The following is a 19,937-nucleotide window of genomic DNA, read 5'->3' as shown; positions in this document are numbered from 1 at the left end:
GTGTGTTTCTCTGCGGATTGGGAGTTTTGATATTTTCACCGTATTTGTAAAACACCCACATCGGCTTTATAATCAGAGAAAGACAGGAATATGGGACCTTTTTTAAAGGGCCACCCCACTGCTTTTACACATCGAGTTTACTTTTCTTGTCATTAGGATTCTGCTCAGCCTGTAAAAAGCAGTTAATAATATGATGTAATATAAATATATTATGTCATCTGTGGCTTCTGCGAGGGAGCTTTGAGCTCGAGCCTGAGTTCCTCACTGGCATGTGGAGTTTAAAGCAGCAGCCTGAGACCAGTTGTAATGGGAGGTTTTGGCTTTGTTGTGATGATAGCTGTGTCATTTTAGTGATTTTAGTATGAATTCTAGAGACGTACCAGTTGACTGGCCAGCAACCGAATCAGTGCCAGATACAGTATCTCATATTTACACACATGTGACCCTCGCCCATGACATGGCCTCCAGCCTGAACTGAAAGAAACTGAATATTTTATGGTATTTACCCAAAATACGTGCACTCGTCACATTTTCAAGTCCTTCGTCAGAGTCTCTCCCGCAGTTTTCCGTCATTTACAGTCAGGTTTTTTCCAACACCTTCCTCCTCTGCTCTGCTCTCTGCTGCCCGCCAGTGTGTTGACAGATGCAGAGCGGCGCACAGACGGGCACGTTACTCGAGCTGATGACAGGATGTGTTGTGATCTGTTGCACCTGTTTTATTTTTTGGGAAGTAAAACATCGTAGCGGAAGGTTATGAATCGCACATTTACTTTGAGAATAAGGATCGGTTGTCTGAAGCAGAGCAGCATATTTTTTATTCCGCTCACATGTGATTTGCAGACAGATTTCTACATTTTTACCTTTCAGAATTAGAGTCCCGGGTAAACCACTATAGACTTTGTGTAGAGGGAGCTAGATTCCACTTAGTCGTTTCTGTAGTTTTAAAATAGTTCACAACGTCTCATTTCTATTAGATATTTAATGGTCAGTGTTTTATTATGAACATACAATTGGATTTTCAATTAAAACAAGGTTACAAAAATGTCTGTTTATGCTGTTAATTATAGTATTTAGAAAGAAAGAAAGAAAGAAAGAAAGAAAGAGAAAGAAAATCTGATTTTGGCAAGTCAGTCTTAAAAACAAAACACTAAAGAGCTCAACTGCTATTAAACCCACCTGCGCATAAAGAACTTTTACGAAAGTGACCTCCATGTCTGGTCATTCATGTAAGTTGATTTGGGAACCACACAGTAACTATCACAATCTAAAATGATGGTCCTTTTTGTCCCGTTACTATCTGAATATAAACCTGTCTATAATCTTCCTAAAATATTGTATTAGACCCAGCGCTTCTAATAATGAGCTCATGATCAGTTATTTCTTCATGAGCTCATTATGACCTCAGAGAACAGTGAAAGTGCTAAATGACCTGCTGCAAGTCACAGGAATTTGATGTCCATACATGGGTGCAGGATGACAGTTGCCAAAACCGTCCAATCATTGAGTTACATGTTGGTCTGTATGACTTCATGATAACTGCTTTTTGTACAATGTCAGACTGAATATGACATTTTTCCTGGTCTGAACCAAATAAACTGAACTAAACATATGAAAAGTAGAGACTGCAGGTTTCTCTCCTGCATCAGTTTTGGTATTTGTTAAAAATCTCTTTCTCTCATATCCCTCTTTTTTATAGAAGTGTCATGTAAAATCACTGGAGCACATTTTTAAGAAGTCTGAATTTGTCTGTTCCTGATCGACAGGCCTTGATTTAGTAACTTAGTGCTTCTTATTAATGTGTAAAATCTCCATAAACTGGCTGCATGTGCTTCACATGTTTACACTTTGATGGTTGTGACCCAACCTGTGCAGCAACTCATCCTGACTACCTTCAGTAAAAGCATGCTGTCATGTCGTTTTGGACAACTCATTTATTTAATATGTCTGTTAGTGGCTCCCTGCCGTTCATTAGAGGAAGGCACTTCCTCTCTACGAGGCAGCTCAGCTTCAGATGGTTTCCCTGTAAATTATCCGACAATGACTTTTTAACTGCCACACATAAATGGAGGAGAGCACTCCCATCTTGTTCTGGCATGTTTTCTCGATGACGCTCAGTCCTATTCTTTGGAGGAATTCTGAATTACAATATGATGTATTGTATTGATTTCCCATTATGACCACTGCGCTGGTTCCTCTGCGTTTAGGGTTGGGCTGTGCTGATTGTTCATCATCTTTAATGCCCTCTATAGAGCGATGTCTGAGTTGGCACTCTTTGCCAGTTTTAGAAGTTTTTCACTCGCTTAAAATTCACAGAGCGCCGCCGCTGTTCGCTGGAGGAGAGAGACTCCATCGGGACAGTTGTCACACACACACACAAACACCCGTCCTCCACCACGTGTCTCAGTCCAGCCGCTTTAATGGCCGACAAGGCGTGTCTTCTCACAGACAACTCACTACTTTGTTTTACCATTGAGTCAAAACCGGCCAATTGGAGTGCAGCGTGAGTTGGGCCTCCTCATAACACAGACCTCCATAATGGCTCCATTCAGGCGACGAGGGAGTTGTTCAGTGTCACTCTAATAACAGAGCACATGGAGGTAGAGTGCAGACCCTCGGGGCGCAGAAGTTCCACTGTGTCATTGCGTAACTCCAGTCTCGCTCCTGCTGCAGCGTTCTGTGTAACAACAAATTCCACCTTAAAACACAATTGACATCTTAATGTTTTTCATTCCACATTTCACTGAAAATCTTCCACTTTTTCCACAAATTTAAAGATAAATAGATTTTCTTTTCTCTGTTTTTCTAGTAGTAGTAGTAGTAGTAGTAGTAGTAGTAGTAGTATAAATAAATATTTTCATTTGGGCTGACTGTAATGCTCCAAAGCTTGTAACTTTGCCATGGAAGTCGACACCCAAATCAGTTTTCGAGGGAAAGAGAAGTGAAGTTGTGCTTAAGAGGCCACAGACCGATAAACAAAGCAACAAATTGACCTCCTCCGTTTCATTTAATTAGTCTCAAAACCTGCGTACACTTCCATCAGTGAAGGCGGTTGCTATGAGGGGGTGTTTGGTCTGAAGCAGTGTTCAGACGGGTGGTGCGTGTCGAAGTAACGTCCACAGAGATGCCAGTTCAAGGTCTCCCGTGAGAACTGTCGATTGTAACAAGATGATCAATGCTGTTCACTTCATGTGTCATTGGTTTTAATGTTGTGGCTGATAAGTGTATACACAGTATGCAGTACACATATTAAAAGACAGGTAAATAATGACCTCACTGAAGCTTTGAGGCCCCAGAAAAAAGGCACTGGGACTAATCTATATAAAAGCAGATTAAACGACTGTGTAATTTGAAAAGGGGCGGTCAACGTTGTGAACCCACTGATGATTTTCTGAAGGCTGTAGTTCAGCTCATTGTTTTGGTTTTCCCGCCCACAACTTTGCTGTTTGGGATCACTTTCACCACTCTCGTGCTTTTGGTTTCAGCCGTTTTTGCACTAATGCTGCAGCACAGAACCAAACTGTAGCCGGTCACAATTAGCAACTTGCTGGTTGAAATAAAGGAGCATTTAGCTGCTAAAAAAACCAGATAGTCCCTCAGGAGTGGGTGTGGGATAATAAAGAGCTAAAAGGAGATATTGGACTTGGATTCATCACAAACACGTCTCCAAATGAATGATGATATTGTTCTGTGTATTCTGGATGTGTAAATCGGAGACTGTTTGCTAACCCGTTAGCCATAACAACTGAAAAGGTGATAATACGCCAGTGTTGTGTTTTTACAGCTCGTTTCCACTGTGGCCAAAAAAAACAAGTTATTGTAGGTTTTGAAGGTGCCCCGCGGAGCTTTCTTATTAACAAACTCTCTGTTTGCGTTCGGTGTTACTCAATAAGACTCATTGTGTGTGTCCTTGAAGTCTTAACAAATGTGATGAATGCATTTCCTTTCTCATAAAACATTTGCAGGGCTGCAATGTGGACGATGTTACTGTGTCGAAACAAACAGGCAGCCACACATAAAAAAAAAAGAGAAAAAAAAACTTGTAACAACCCGAAAAAACTCCTCGAGGAAACTTTAACAGAGGGGTGTGAATCCTTTGGTAGAAAATAAACATTGTTAAAAAACAAAGTTCCACCTGCGTCTGTGAGGTCGTCCGTTCCTCGCCGATATTTGTCGAACTGCTGTACTTGGAAATAATTTTGGAAACAGCAAGTGAACAAGAGGAATGTGCGGAATTATGAGACGATCGAAGCAAACGATCAGCCCTTCTTGACAGTTTTGTATTAATTTGTTCTTTTTAGTAAAAATATCATTTCTGCATGTGTGTGTGTGTGTGTAGCGCTGCCTGCCAAGCTGTTGTGTTATTAGAGAGATTTACAAGGCTGGCGATCAGAGGCTGGTTGGCTGGTGCATCTGTGTCAGGAGACTGATAGAGCCAATCTGTTTGTGGACTGTCCCTCTGCCAAAGAGATGTCCAAGATGCTGAGCCGGAGAGACACTTAATGAAGACTCCATCACAAAACATGATCCTGCAAGACATCTAAAAACAACCAACATGTACTATTCAGTCATAATAAGATCGTTTAGACAGGTGATTGACATTGATCGCTTACATTTTTCATCACATTTTGCTCCGTATGGTCCAGACGCAGCTCGATGACTAATATGAAGCCTCGTTGAAATGTATTGCGGCGCAGCATACATGGTTAATTTAGGTGTGAACACAGATGGCTCTCATGTGCCTCTTGGAAGACGCCCGTGGCAATCTGGAACCAAAATGCTGAACCAATTTCCATCAATTTGCTTATATTAAGGAGGAAATTCAATCTTCATTCTTCTGTCCTTGTTGTATTCTTTTTTAAGGAAGCTCCAAAGGGAAACGCCAGAAAAAGATCGTCAACCGGACCCAGAACTACCTGAACCTGTACGCTGCAGATGGCCTGCGCACACTGTGCATTGCAAAAAAGGTAACAAGGGATCCATAAATGTCTTAAGAAGTGCTGGACGAATGCCCTCGCTCTCAATAAACGGCTTTAGAAGCTGGAGATGATGTGTCTCAGTGGCAGTTGGCTGTGTTTGTAGCCCGGCGCAGATGATCACATGGACCGGCCCCTCTAAAGTGACATTCTTCGTGACTCAGCTGCAATCTGTGCCACTTTCTCAGGCTGTTAATTTATGCCCTCACAAGCCGGGCTCATTATATCCCTGCTTGTGCAAAAGCCTGTCACCGAAGCGATGTGATAAAACACCTTCTCAAGGTCTCACATTCTCCTGCGGATCCTCTTCTGCCATGTAGCCAAAAGAAGCTGCTCCACTCTTTCATTTCTTCTGATACGTTAAAGGGGCGCTATGTAGAGTTGGAGAAGAAATTCAAACACAGAATCTTGATATTTACAACATTAATGAGGTTATAATACAAACTCAGAAATATTGATCTGTTCCCAAAGTGAATAAACAAGCTGTTCTCAGAGGAAAATAAGGTCCCAGAACACTGTTTGAAGCTAGAACGTTGGCAGGGTCCGCCACATATAAACAAAGTTGAACAGTGTGAAATTGGGTTGTTCATTAAGGTCAGTTTGTGTGTGCACCTTTAACAGACAATGGTGTGTGTGTGTGTGTGTGTGTGTGTGTGTGTGTGTGTGTGTGTGTGTGTCAGATTCTGAGCAAGGAGCAGTACGCCTGCTGGCTGCAGCGCCACCTGGAGGCTGAGACGGCCATCCAGGGAAGAGAGGAGCTGCTGTTTGAGTCGGCTCTGCGACTGGAGACAAACCTCCATCTTCTGGGTAAATGTTTATTTAGTTTATTAATTTTTTTCAGAGCTTTTCTCTGTGGAGTTTGCATGTTCTTCCTGTGTTCCCCCACCATTAAAGCATGTTAAAGGTGCAATATGTAAGAATTTCGTTTTAAGAATTTGCCAAAATGGTCAATGAATGTGAAGAAACACCAGCTTTGACGTTATAAGATCAATATAATCTGTTTAGGAGATATCTAGTGAAGGTTGCTGGCAATCTCCGTCCCATCTTGAGTGAAACCTCCCACTACGGACCGCTAGTTGCACAGCTGCTGAGCTAACAAGCTAATGGCAGGTAGCAGTAACTCTGGTAATGTGCTGCTCCTTGTTTGTTGGAGAATAAGTTCAACAGGTTCAACAGGTTGATTTCATACTCAAACAACATGTCACCAGAGTAACTGCTGCTAACTGTAGCTGCTATTAGCTAGTTAACTCATTTAGCCATGCAGCTAGCGGTCCAGACTGGGAGCTACGGACCAGGGGAGTGTCAGTGTTTACAACGCTTGCACAGGAGTTTTTTACACTTAGCCCTTTTAATTCAGATTTGATCTTTGGGCAATGAACCGCAGCTGCTAACTGCTACTAATACTTGTGAAGGGTTAAATGCTGAGAACGATTACGCTGTACATTGTATGAGACGGTAAACTTAATTTGATGTACATCGTCATGTTCCTTCACCCGTAGGAGCGACAGGTATTGAGGACCGGCTGCAGGACGGTGTGCCTGAAACAATCGCTTCCCTGCGGAAGGCCGGCCTGCAGATATGGGTGCTGACGGGCGACAAACAGGAGACGGCTGTAAACATCGCATACGCCTGCAAGCTGCTGGACCCTGAGGAAGAGATTTTGACACTAAACGCTGATTCTCAGGTGAGCATTGGAAGAGAGCGTTTCATAGGCATAAAGATTTGCTTCACTGGAACAACAAATAATCTAAAGAGAACCATTCAGGGCGGTGGGGGGGCTCAAGACCAGGATTATTAAACACTTTACTAGTCCTGTAATAATAACAACACTTTTCTAATGATGGATTACCGTGAAATCTGGAACAGAGATCCATGATGCCCAGAATAGCTAATGACCTCAGTGACCTTTCCTCTTGTGTCTAGTACTTTTGGTGCTATTTCACAAATGTTGGAATGCTAACACGCTAAACTATGTTGGTAATCATCATGATATATTGTAAAAGAGCTGATGATGATGTATTGTCTCTAATAAAAAGATTGCTTAATATTCTACAGACCTGTATAATGTACATATTATTAGAGGAATCCAGCAGAACAGCTGTTTCCAGTCCGGCCCAGAATCACATTTACTGCACAGACATTAAGGTGGATTCAAATGTCAAACTACTCCTTTAACATAATGTTTTCCTTGTTGAACCACCTTTGTTCAGGTTATCTGAGGACGAACGCTGTGTATGATTCTGTGCTGCTGAAGCATCTGTTTGCCAGATGTGAAGCAGCTCAGACGCTGTGATATTAAACAACTTAGCGATGTGATCCTGAACTCCAGCCCACTCTGTGCCTGTCTCTGAACCAGGAGGCGTGCGCGTTGTTGTTGGAGGAGAGTCTGCACTACATCCAGGCCAAATTCCTCTGCAGTTCCACAGAACAGGCCACGAAGTCCTTCCACGGTAGCTTTGCCCCCTTCGAGATCTATTCGTCCTCATCTCCGTCCTCCCACTCATCCTCCCACACCGCCGCTCCCTTCACGGTGCACCGGCTGGGCCTGGTTATTGACGGGCGGACTCTGGCCTACGCCCTGGATAAGAGTTTGGAGGATAAGTTTCTGGCTGTCGCTCGGAGCTGCCGCTCAGTGCTCTGCTGCCGCTCCACGCCGCTGCAGAAGAGCATGGTGGTCAAACTGGTGCGGAACAAGCTGAAGGTCATGACTCTAGCTATAGGTAAGTAAAAGGACACAATCCACGGTGACACACATTTGTATTCACACACACCACTTTTTATTTGAACTCTTGACCAAGATGCTTTGGATGAGCTGATCACGGTTTGACCCCTGATAATTACCCCGTCCTTGAATTAAAATAACCACTCCTAAGTAACTTTTTCACTCTCATGCTTACATGTGTTTAGCTGTCAGACAAATGGAGGTTCACAGGAGTTATTTAAGGGTAAAACATGTTAATTTTTTCCAGAACTAAAAGCTGTAGTCTTCAACCCTTCAGGCTATCACCAGGTTGTAACATCCAGTAGAATCCAGACAGATTAAAGCACGCCTGAGAAACAGGACACAGCTGCCAACAGGGGGAAAATTAGAATTAAATCTGATTTTCTCTTATGTCTTTGCTCTTTTCTAGTAGCAGCCACTACATCTTCTTTGTTTACATTTAGTATAGGCTACAAATCACATTGCACTTTACAATCTGTACAGCGTCTGACACCCGCTGTCCTTAGACCAAAAAAAAGCCTTGTAGCTGGGGAAAGAATGGAAGAAACCTCAGGACACACACACACACACTAAAAGCAATAGTTGACTCGCCTTTCATGCTCACATGGCGTCCTGCAGGCATCGGATTCGAAATGCCAACACCACAGAATCTGCAGTATTTAGGGACACAGATCCCCCGAACACATACACATGAACACACGCAACATGTCAAACCCGAAACAAAAAGTCCGCCTCTGTCTTCACGTCGTTCTGACAGTCTCCTACGGAATGAGGATAAATGTTCACAGTAGCTAAATCTGTGAATTTGCTGATGAGAGATAGGGCACAGCACCTCAGCTGTGATATCTCTCCCTCTTCCTCCCCCTCGCTCTCTTGCTTTCTCCTTACATTTAAAAGAATATATATTTTTCCTTTTAGCTCTCAAAGCAGTCCTCATTTGACGCGCTCTGAATTCCAAAGGAGGTCAGAGTACGGGCGTCGAGGCAGTCTGAAGTGCCTCGTAATGATTTTTTTTTTTTTTTTAAACAACAGCCGTGCTTCATGTCAGACGCTCTCGGTGTGTTTGGCCACAGAGGAGGGATCCCTCTCCTAGGTTGTGTCACAAAGTAGGTGTTGCGTGTACAGAACAGACCAAAATGAAAGAGTGTGTGGAGTGATGGAGTCATTTCATTATAATCTGTAAAGGGTAACTCCGCTAATTCCCCACATTAAAGTGCATTTACTGGTCTCTAGGGTTACTGGTGCCTATGTGTGAAAAGTAGAATAGAGCTTTTTGTGGCTGCATGTAATCTGATAAACATGTTGCATTGTGGGTAATGTAGGCTCCAGGTCCACTGATCCACTGCTGGACTTACTAGGGACAGTTGCAAAAACAAATGTTTCAAATTAGTACAGCAGAACCAGAGATATCACCTCTTATATCCCACACATTCTTCTTATTTTTTCTAAGCCTGGTGCATTTATTACCCACAATGCAATTTAGCCACAGAGTAACATTACTTGAGGAAGTTTGCCGGATAATATGCAGCTTCCTCTGGCGCCACAAAAGGCTTCATACGCTTTTTTTCACATGCAGCAGTACCAACAACGACCTGTATCGCAGTTTAATGTGTAAAATTGGTGGATATACCCTTTAAATAACCTACACCAGGTATTATTATATGATGTGGTGAAACTCCAGGGTCTTCTCCTGCTTCAGTGTCCATATGAGTTGACTTTGAAATTCAGAAAGAAGTGCCCACTCATCAAACGCACCTTCAGCACCCTCGCTGTGACCACTGAGTCAAAACAATGTTATTTTTAAGGCACCTTGGTAATTATACACGTTGGCTTAATGAAGCTGCAGCATAATGGAGGTGACATGAGGCTGTCAGCTTGACTTATGACTGTCTTTTCCCTGTTTATCATTTATTTGTTCCTGCTGCTCTCAGGAGGATCCCACTTCTGCAAACCAAGCATTTTTCTGTCATTGCTATGTTAGCAGTAATGTAGAGGAAACACTCTTTTATTTCACATCTCTGTGGGGACACCAGATGATAATCAGATTAGAGTGGTGACAGATATTAGAGCTTCACCATTACAACAACCTGATCTGCTGATCTGATATACAGCTAACAAGAACGGAGCCTCCACCTTCTGTAGTCTATATGTAAATTAGATTTTACCTCGCTGTGACATTTATTATCTTTCTACTGCAGCAACTGAAATTATTAGGGTGGGTTAAAAAAAAAAGATGCAATAACTGAATAGAATGAAGAAAGGTTGTTGTTAATGCACATCAATAGTTATGAAATGAAATCCCCTCGAGCTCTGGGAAGTTACGATATGCAATTTTCACTATTTTCCAACACTTACACACCAGTCAGTTAACTTAATCGTTAGCTGTGGTAGCTACTGGAACCCCTAAGTGTAACAGACATAAACATATGTTAGAAACTGTATTAATTGATAGAATTGAATATATAGATTAACCAGTGCATTTTAAAATGCACCCTAACAGTCTCATAAGTGACCGAAACCTTGTTGAGCCAGTTCCACATATAAGCTAGCTCAATAAATTGAGTAGAATTGAGCAAAATTAACAAGAATCATGCAAAAGTAGGGTCCCCTGCTGGATACTGGAAGGGAAGGGCTTAACCTTTCATCACATGTACCTTCAGCCTCTTAGCTACTGTTAGCCTGAGCAACAACTTTGTCATACTAACTCTAAATCAGCAGGTTGTTGTAAATAGACTGTGCACAGCCACAATAAGTAACATTTTCTGTGATTAAACTTAAAATCGCTGTGCGTGCGACCTAGCTAGTCAGCTAACTAGCTGGCCTGCCTCCTGAGCTTATATTTCTTACTCGGCATTGAAGTGAGCTGCTACAGCTAACATTAGCTGGTTTATAATTTTGACAATGTGTTAAAAGAAAGGTAAGTAGAAACACACAGGGACGACTTGGCCTAGCTAGCAGCTAATAATTGGGTGTGAAACCAGACCAGAACTGTTATTTCTTCACCTTCTGTTGATAATTTGGGATTTTGAGATGAACAAACATCAGTGCAGGAAGCTCATTTCAGGTATTACTGTGTCACCCTTAGAGCTTCAAAGCTTATTATTTTCACTGGATAAGAATAAGTGTGTACGTAGTGCTGTAGCTCTTTAGAAATGTAATATCATGCTGGAACACTATTAGCCAGCTAACACAAACTGGAAACCTCTGTTTAAGCACTCATCACCGCCCACCTCTCACATTCAGCCGACGCTGCAGCTCCAGTCGTGTTTTACTATTTTGACAACAAAACCCTCTCTGCCCACCAACACTTCATCTCCCACTCCACCACCTGCGGTGACAAGAACAACCGTCCACAGCTCCAACATGGAGGAACAAAACAACAAAGCTGTTTGTCAGCAGGAGAAGAAGCAGCAAATAATAAATGCTGAAATATCAGTTGTTTTCTCTCCAGGCTCAAGTGTTCAGTTTCTGAGTTCTGACTGTTTTCTTCTCTCTGTGCATTAATCTCAGGTGATGGCGCCAATGATGTCAGCATGATCCAGGTAGCGGACGTGGGCGTCGGCATCTCCGGACAGGAGGGCATGCAGGTAAACAAACTAAATAAACAAACCGTCTTTGTTTCCATGACTGAATACACAAACTGACATTAAAGGACAACAGAGCTGCATACTGTTTTACTTTGTGTACATGTGGCAGACCCTGCCACCTGTCTAGCTTCAAACAGTGTTCTGGTTAGTGTGTCCTCTGAGAACGGCTCGTTTATTCAGTCATGGAAAAGATAAATACATCTGAGTTTATATTATTACCTCATTTATATTGTAAATATGAAAATGAAGTTCAGTTTGAATGACTTCTTTAAAACTACACAACGCTCCTTGAAGTACAACTCTTGTCAGTTAGTGAATGTTTTGGCCCGTACACACCCTCTAAAGTCGATTGCCTGTTTGTTTGTTGCCTACTGAGGAAGCTCGTTCTGCGTTTCTGTAGTGAGGCAGGAAACTTTATGGGCGGTTCAGTCTGGACTCCATCAGCACCAGCTTCTCTCCCTCTCTCTAAGGTCATAACCATTGCCGCAGCTGAGGCAGCGGGCAATAGCATGTAAAAAAAATAATTAAATAAAAGGCTCCGTTGACCCTCCTCCCCCCTCTGCTCATTTCACTAAAGCACCCTGTTCCAGAAAGGTGATCTTGCATAGCAATGATGGAGATTCCCAATTAAGTTCCAGGGGAGACTTCGGAGGCGCACTGCTGTGTAGCACATCTGTTAAAGTCTCCGCATCCTGTCCTTAAACAGGCCGCTAGATTAATCATCTTTAATCAAATTGGCTCTTAATGAGACAGCGGTCACTCCTCGGGATTTCCAAAGCACGCACTCATTTTCCAGCACACGCTGCGTTATGATTAACACGCCGCTCTTCTATCAGGAGCTCACTCCCCGTGTAGTCGTTACCCGGCCGTTATTAGAGCGCAGCAGAAACCTTAATTGCTGCACAACGAGGCATCCGCTGTTGTTTTTCTTGTTGACAAGTAATGTTGACAGGTGAGATGTGTCATAAAGGGTTAGAAGTGCCGTTTAAAATGTAAGTTATAAACCCGGTTGGACTCCGAGGACGGTTCTGCGTTAGATGTTGATGGATGAGACTGACAGATTCCTGTCGTTGTAAAGACGAATCCCAAAAGGTAGACAACTCGTTTAAGGGTTATTGCATCGGAAAGACTCATTAAGAAGATGCATGCGAGTGTAGCAGAGGCAGCCTGCAGTTATTAATAATAACGTGTGATGGTGTTGAGGTGGAGAGACGGTGCTGGATGAAGACACTGAATGTCGGGTCCTTCTGGTGTTTTACAGGCGGTGATGGCGAGTGACTTTGCTCTCCCACGTTTCCGGTATCTCCAGAAGCTCCTGCTGGTCCACGGACACTGGTGCTACTCACGGCTGGCCAACATGATTCTCTATTTCTTCTACAAGAATGCTGTAAGACGCTCCTGACTCTGTTTATACTTTATGCAGACACCAGATCAGTCGACAGATACGGAAGTGATGTGTTCTCATCTTTCTGTCCCGCCTCCTCATGTGAGCTCATCCTGGTTATCTCTCTTTCCCACAGATGTTTGTGGCGCTCATCTTCTGGTATCAGTTCTACTGTGGATTCTCAGGTTCGGCCATGATTGACCAGTGGTATCTTATCTTCTTCAACCTGATGTTCTCTGCCTTCCCACAACTCATCACTGGCACGCTGGACAAGGACGTGTCGGCAGAGACTCTCCAGCAACTACCTCAGCTCTATGTGAACGGCCAGAACTCCGAGGTCCGATCTGCTTGTTTATTTGTCCCTCTGATCTGTTTTTAAGACGCGAGACTTACTCGGTTTCCCTTCGGAGCTTTCAGCCAAATCTAACGGCCTTCATCTGCAGATGGGTTTTGCTCAATTGAGGATTGAGAGATTGTTGAGTTGCCGTTACGTCACATCACATCTGTGTGCTGATGAAGGCCATGAGATGTGCCTGAAAGCTCCAGAGGAAATCTAGTATGTGAAATATAATAAACCATTATTATGTGTTTGCAAACAATGAAATGCTTTACAAACCATTTAGTCAGCAACTATAAGGGTTTATAAATATCAGTTGCAACTTCATAATGCTCGTCTTGATAATCTTGATGATCTAAGCAGTATTTATTAACCAAGCAACATTAGCTAGCCACATGTTAGATCGCTGCGGCTCTTTTTAACAGTCAAACAGTAAAGGTCTGATCCAGCTCGTTGCTGGATAAAGGATTTAAATCAGAGAAAATGTTTCTACTATTATATGTGACTGCAAAGCTTTTCAGGAAGCCAGCTAGGCTAGCTGACAGGCTAACCTCGCTAGTTTAAACCGCCTCTGTGATCATCCAAGGGATCAATCAAAGATTTATACACATTTGTTTAAAAGAAAACCAGGAATATCTTCCCATGAAATGCCTCTGTATCATTAAGCTTTCCATTTCTTTCACAATTTCTCCAGGCTTTTTTTGTTTGTTTCTGAGTGTTGAGTGTATGTTGTTGTTCATTATTGATGAGAGTCTGCTCAGTCGTATCAATGAGCCTCATGACTTTAAACCTGTGTTTTCGTCTTGCAGGAATATAAGCCATACATGTTCTGGATGAACATGATCGATGCCTTCTACCAAAGTCTGGTCTGCTTCTTCATCCCTTACTTTGTGAGTCTGCTTTTAATTTCCATCAGCTCATCCTCACTCAGTCGTTCCTTGTTGTTGCTCTTACTCATAATTTCCGCTCTTTTGAACCCGTCTCCTCCCATTCTTCTTCTTCTTCTTCTCCCCTCCAGGCCTACGCTGACTCTGACGTGGATCTGTTTACATGGGGAACTCCCATCACTACCCTCGCTTTATTCACCATTCTGGTGCACTTGGGCATTGAGACCAAAACCTGGGTAAGCAACCTAAGATCTCTTTTCTCTCACAGTGCTGTTTTTTTCCATCTTTCACATCAGCATCTTGGCTTTGTGGAAGCTCTGGTGTAAAAGCTTACAGGCACATGGCTATTTAACTCCAGCTGATTAGATTGAAGCAGAAAGCTCTGCAGCATCGCAGCCTCTACAGTATATCAGCCTGACAGCGTTTCTGCCTCCACCACAGCGCGGCACAGCACCACTTCACACCGCAACAGAGCGCCAAAATACCTGTTTATCTTCCTCCCACGTTCCCTCCCTGCCTGGGTTTTATTCTCAGGTATCTACGTGTAGTTCTCGTAAACGGCCCAGCAGTCTTTGGTCATGAGCCATTTTGAATTTATGACCCTGCATTGAATCAGAGTCTTTTCCATTATGCTGAGGGCTGTAAATTTAGCCTGACAAGTACATGAAAAATGTCCTTTTCACTAACTCCCTTCCTGGACGTGATGGCCCCTCATGCAGAGGAGCATTCACAGGGAGCAGCGTCCACCGGAGGTAAACATTTCCCAACACTCAGCTGGCAGGTACTTCATTCTCCGGCTGCTCCGGAGCATAATGCATGCATGATCGGTAAACGGCTGTGAAAGTCAATTAAAGGTATTTGAGGTGACAGCAGGCAGCGCTCTTTCTCTTCGCTCCATACAGTAGCTGTGAGGCAGTAATTAATTATGTGCTTCTGCGTGTGTGTGTGTCAGGAGGGACAATAGCCCAGCGAGGCATTGTGTGGAAGTCAGTCTGTCAGATGTCTATCAGCCAGTCGGCTCCATGAAGCCTCTGGGTGACGGGAGGGAAGTGTTGCTACTAGCTGCCTCAACTCATTAAAGAACACGCGTCCCAAAATTAAATATGTTTTATCCCAGCTTGTTTATTCAGTTATGAGCTAAAGAGATATTTCTGAGTTTGTGCTATAACCTCATTAATGTTGCAAATATAAAAATTCTTCTCCATTGCACGTAACCTTTAACTTGCGGCGTGGCAGAAACTAGAAAATTAGACCCAAGAAAAATAATTTCTCTCAAAGTTTTCCAATGATTTTAGAAGTCTTAGCTTGACATCAGCCAAATGTAGCAAAGCTGACTTTAACTACGTGGTTATAAATCCAGTCATTGATCTAATTATTGATAATTAATAAATCTCATGAGTGACTGTATATTATGTGGGTTAACCTGAAGTTACAAATCTTATTGCCTTGTTGAAGTGCCACTGTATGAAATTATACAGGTCCAGTTATTGCACTATTTATTGTCACATTTCTGTTATACTGTGGGCTGGTTAACAAATAGTCACTGTGGGGTTTGCAGATTGTTTAAATGTTGATGTAAGATAACTCTTTCCTCATCAGGTAGGATTGTTGTAAGTGGACAGTAGTAGTAAATATGTAGAACTGATTTTCTTCTACTTGCTGATGTTTTACACCAGAAAATAAAATACAACTACTATAAACCTTGTCCTTGTCTCGTCCCCTGCAGACCTGGATGAACTGGCTGTCTATCGCCTTCAGTATAGCTTTATTCTTCACGGTGGCTCTGTGTTACAACGCCTCCTGTCCCACCTGCTACACCCCCTCCAACCCCTACTGGACCATGCAGAGGCTGCTGCAGGACCCCCTCTTCTACCTGCTGTGTGTCATCACGCCTCTGGTGGCGCTGCTGCCCAGGTACACTGAGCTCGATACACTGAGCACTGAATACACAAGCCCGCTCCTCAAATATTTACGGCCCCGTGCCATGAATTATATCTGTAGCAGATGCCTTTCATGTTTATCCTGAGAGCCTGGCATTCATTGCTGGAGTTGTGCTGGAGTGTGTCCTGATGTCTGGCTCTGTTTTACTTTCCAGATATTTCTACAGGGCGTGTCAAGGCACGCTGTTTCCCAGCCCGGTCCAAGTTGGAAGACAGTTGGATAAACTCCCTGCAGAAACCCGCAGGAACATCCTCAGCCTCAGCAGGGTCAAGGTGGGGTCACCGCTAAGCCCCAAGCCTCCCTTCCTGTCCCTCACTAAGCCCTCCCCTGAAGTTTGCAATAAAAAAGACCAGAGGAGCTTCCCCGGCTCCAAGACATCACAGGGGCCCGTTTTACAAACAGTCCAACAGAGCGGGAGGAGCCCGCTGGGGCCCACAGACACTGAGAGGGGCCTGTCAGATCTCTACACTTTACTTCCTACAGAAATAGACACTCTTCCTTACACCAAAGACGCCCCTCCGCTCTCCGGGGGGCCTCATCCTCCTTCCAGCCAAGACTCAGAGTGTCTAGATAAGACTTTAGAGGCAGCAGATCTGAGTCTGTCCAGCTGGATCACCTCCACGCCGCTGCTCACACAGACAGACAGCGTGCAGCTCAAACTGCCCCCCGATGGAGACTCTCAGTGCGTCACGTACACGAGGAGCTCCGAGGAAGGACTCAAGTCCGACCACAGCGTTCATCCAGCACAGAGGACGGAGCAGGCGGCGGATCAGTCGCTGCACACCATCTTGTGATGTCTGACGGTCTTAAGTTTGTCACTCAAACTCCAATTTGCACGATAGTTTTTTAAAAGTCTAATTTTATTGTATTTTTCAAGGAGATTCTTTTATAAAAGATACAAATAGGTACTTTATATTTTGGATGTTTAAAATATATTATGAGGTTTGGGAGATGGAAGAACTGGAATATCTTCCGTTCGTTTTTTGTAATCCTGGGAAGTTTTTTTTATATCACAAAGATGCATCTCAGTACTTAATCAGGTTTTAATGGAAGAAGGAAGAGCAGAGTCGAGACATTCCACTGCTGGCCTATCAGGGAGCTCGTTTTGGTACTCTGTTCATCTTTCAGCTGCGCCTGTAAACGCATTAAGACCTGGATCAGACGCCACTGTGGCCTTGAATCAGCGTTGATATTCCTGAGAAGATTTTTATGTTCTAAGGCCCAACAGAAACATGTTTCAGTGTCTTTAAATTAGCAAACAGCGGCATTGCCTCAGTGCACGTTTCAGTCTCGTTGCTGGATTTGCAAACTTGTTTTCGTCAGATGTTGAAGACTGAAGAGCGTGTTTGTAGATGTTCTGTCGTTCAATACATTCCACTGAATAATTATGAGAGCTGTTTACCTTAAATGTCATTATGCATTATCACCAAAGAAGAGTTCGTTCCAATCTTTATACAGCAAGAATCTACCAGAAGTGATGCTCGGTGTGTGTGTGTGCGTGCGTGTGTGTGTGTGTGCATTGACTCATTGGATCCGTTTTATCAGTGCCTGATAAAAGTTGAAGTTGCAGTTTGATATTTTGGGAAATATTTTAATTAGCTTTCTAACGAAGAGTTGCATCAGAAGCTTAAAGGGGCATTACGCAAGAATTTTGTTGGATATTGTTAAAAAAAAAATTATGAAGAAGACGCCTATGTCTTGTGTTGTAAACATATCTACTGAAGTAAGCTTGCTAAGCAGCTAGCCTCAACCCATCCCAGCCTTTTCAAGATAAAACTAAGAGACAGTTAGCATAGCTTAGCATAAAGACTGGGGTTGACGGGTAAAATCACCAAATGTTTCATTTTTATACCTCAGTTTTTATTTAGAATGAAAATGGAGACCTCTCAATTTATTTACTGAGCTTTACAAGTGCACGTAGGAAGATGTTAATATGTTTGGACAGAGCCAGGCTAGCTGTTTCCCCCTGCTCCGCATCTTTGTGCTAAGCTAAGCTAACCGTTGTCACATAAACATGGCGTGTCAGTCAATGAAGGTGGAGCTAGCAGAGGTTTTTATGGGTTAATCAAACAAGATATATCATGTAAGTGAACTTTAGGGATGCTGTTAAGTGTTTTTTTTTATTTATTTTTTACATGTTTTCAGTCTTAATGCTAAGCTAACTGCTAATCGTCTCCTAGCTCTAGCTTCATATTTAGCATATAGGCTTGTGTGTTCTCAATCTTCTCGCCTTACTCCCATTAAAAAAGCACATGAGAATATTTCCCCAAAATGTCCCACTGTTTTTGAAGGCACTGTTCAGTAGGTTGACAACAAGCTACCGTCACATTTCATAAAACAAGTTTACTTGAAGGTCAATTTTAACAGTTTTATTTCATGAGCTAAGTTTTATCTCAACCAAGTTTAATTAGTTCTGCTGGTGCTCAGCTGTAAACCAAAAGCTCAGTGGTGAAAGGAGCTTCTTTCCCAAATGTCAAAGATTTAAAATTTGCACTTTTTGAAAGCATTATTTTAGAATGGCCATTAAGTGTTGTTGTCGTTGTTGTTGCTGGTGGCATGTGCAGTGCTCAGACACAGCACGTAAAGGATGGAAAGTTTTATTTCCTTTAGCAGAACCATGATGCGCTCGTCATCATGCACGAACTAACTAAAAGTATGAACGGTTGGAATGATGCTACGGTTGCTACTGTTCAATTGTTGAGCATTTAAAGCAGCAGCACCTTTAATATTTTATGATTGTTGTATCTCTTGTGTCGTTGCAGTACATTTTTGTAAAGTGTATCATTTACCAAAGATCATTTATATTTCTGTATTTTCTAAGCAATAGTTTGTGCCTTAACACTGGATGAGAAATTACAAATCTACAAGTTTGCTTACGATGCTGAATCTATATTTGTTTAAAGATGACGCTCATCTTTGTTCAATGAGGAGCTTTTTTTGTGTTGGTGTAGAAGATATTTATGAGGCTACATGCTATGTGGTTTCTCCCCTCTTGTCTGTTTTTGCACACAGTTTTTTTGTTTGTTTTTTTTTTCTTCCTGGCATGTTGTTCACGTTCTGACTCCACAGTCTGTCCACTTTGTTTTATAGGTTCTGTCTGTTCTGTGCTTTTGGCATCGCGCTCTCTGTGCCAGAATGAAGCTCGAGCGCGTTCACTGCTGAATTCCAACACTCTCACAAAAATTCCTCACAGGAACGTTCCTTCTCTCTGCTCGCGGCCTTGAACATATCCGAGCTGGATGTTTGTTGGTTTGTCATTTGTATTTCGATTACAAGGTCGGCCCTCTGTAGGTTTCATGTTTTCACAGAGGGGAAACAACCTGCTGTTAAATCACTGAGTTCAGTATCATTCAAGGTATTAATGCAGTCTCTCTCTCTCTGGGTTGTAGCAAGCTGGAAACACTGAAGAGCTGCAGCCCAGCAGCAACAAACACCATCACCAACTTAGAAAAAACTATATTTTAAGGGTTTATTTTCTTTTCAGATATATTTAAGCTTTTTTTTTTTTTTTTTTTTTTTTTTACCAGTTCTCTGTCCTACAAGTAACTGGAAGTGATTTGCACCGCGGCTACTTGTGAACAAAATACAAATGATGATAATAAAGTAATTATTCTTTGCTACCTGTTTGTTCAGAAAGTTGTACCCTTTGCTCAATAAAATGTCTCAGTCCTCAATTTCTTTATTGTTATTGTCTTTGCATTTAAGTGCTGCAGCTCAGAGCCTTCAGGTCGGGCGTGGAAGTAAATAAACCTGTTTGGATTTTACCTCAGCACACAGCTGGAAGCGCAGCCTGTCTGCTGTTGTTGCAGTAAAAGTGCAGATGCTGACGCTAGCTTGATCAATGAGCCTGTCGGGCTGAGCTCAGTGTTTTATTCTGAGCTCTCGGGGAGTGTAAGGTAAAGAAGTAGTTCAACAAGTTGCTCCATACAAACTGGGTTACAGTATACTTCAAGTCCGAAGAGTAGAATAATTTAACATGACTGTGGGAATCTAAGATTTTGTTTGTGTGCTCTCGGTTACAGACCCGACCGCTGACTTGTCCGAGGAAAGCACAGCTACTATTAATGATAAGTATTTTTATTGGCAAGACGGCGAACCAGCGCTGC

General features: G+C 42.7%; 1 protein-coding gene across 1 annotated transcript in view; it reads left to right on the top strand.

Annotated features, from left to right (window-relative positions):
• The window catches only part of atp10a (ATPase phospholipid transporting 10A), a 37,608-nt gene extending 18,103 nt beyond the window's left edge, over window positions 1-19,505 (top strand). The window contains exons 11-21 of the mRNA XM_030434366.1: window positions 4,861-4,964; window positions 5,654-5,780; window positions 6,473-6,657; window positions 7,330-7,693; window positions 11,206-11,282; window positions 12,544-12,669; window positions 12,803-13,003; window positions 13,813-13,893; window positions 14,022-14,126; window positions 15,617-15,804; window positions 15,986-19,505. Of these exons, the coding sequence (XP_030290226.1) occupies window positions 4,861-4,964; window positions 5,654-5,780; window positions 6,473-6,657; window positions 7,330-7,693; window positions 11,206-11,282; window positions 12,544-12,669; window positions 12,803-13,003; window positions 13,813-13,893; window positions 14,022-14,126; window positions 15,617-15,804; window positions 15,986-16,625 (2,198 nt within the window). The 3' untranslated portion in view covers window positions 16,626-19,505. The remainder of the gene's footprint in view (window positions 1-4,860; window positions 4,965-5,653; window positions 5,781-6,472; window positions 6,658-7,329; window positions 7,694-11,205; window positions 11,283-12,543; window positions 12,670-12,802; window positions 13,004-13,812; window positions 13,894-14,021; window positions 14,127-15,616; window positions 15,805-15,985) is intronic.
• Window positions 19,506-19,937: the final 432 nt, after the last annotated feature.

The sequence above is a fragment of the Sparus aurata genome, chromosome 11 (genome assembly GCF_900880675.1).
Source record: "Sparus aurata chromosome 11, fSpaAur1.1, whole genome shotgun sequence".
NCBI classification, from domain to species: domain Eukaryota; kingdom Metazoa; phylum Chordata; class Actinopteri; order Spariformes; family Sparidae; genus Sparus; species Sparus aurata.
The sequence above is the reverse complement of the archived record's forward strand: the minus strand, read 5'-3'. Positions and strand labels throughout refer to the sequence as shown.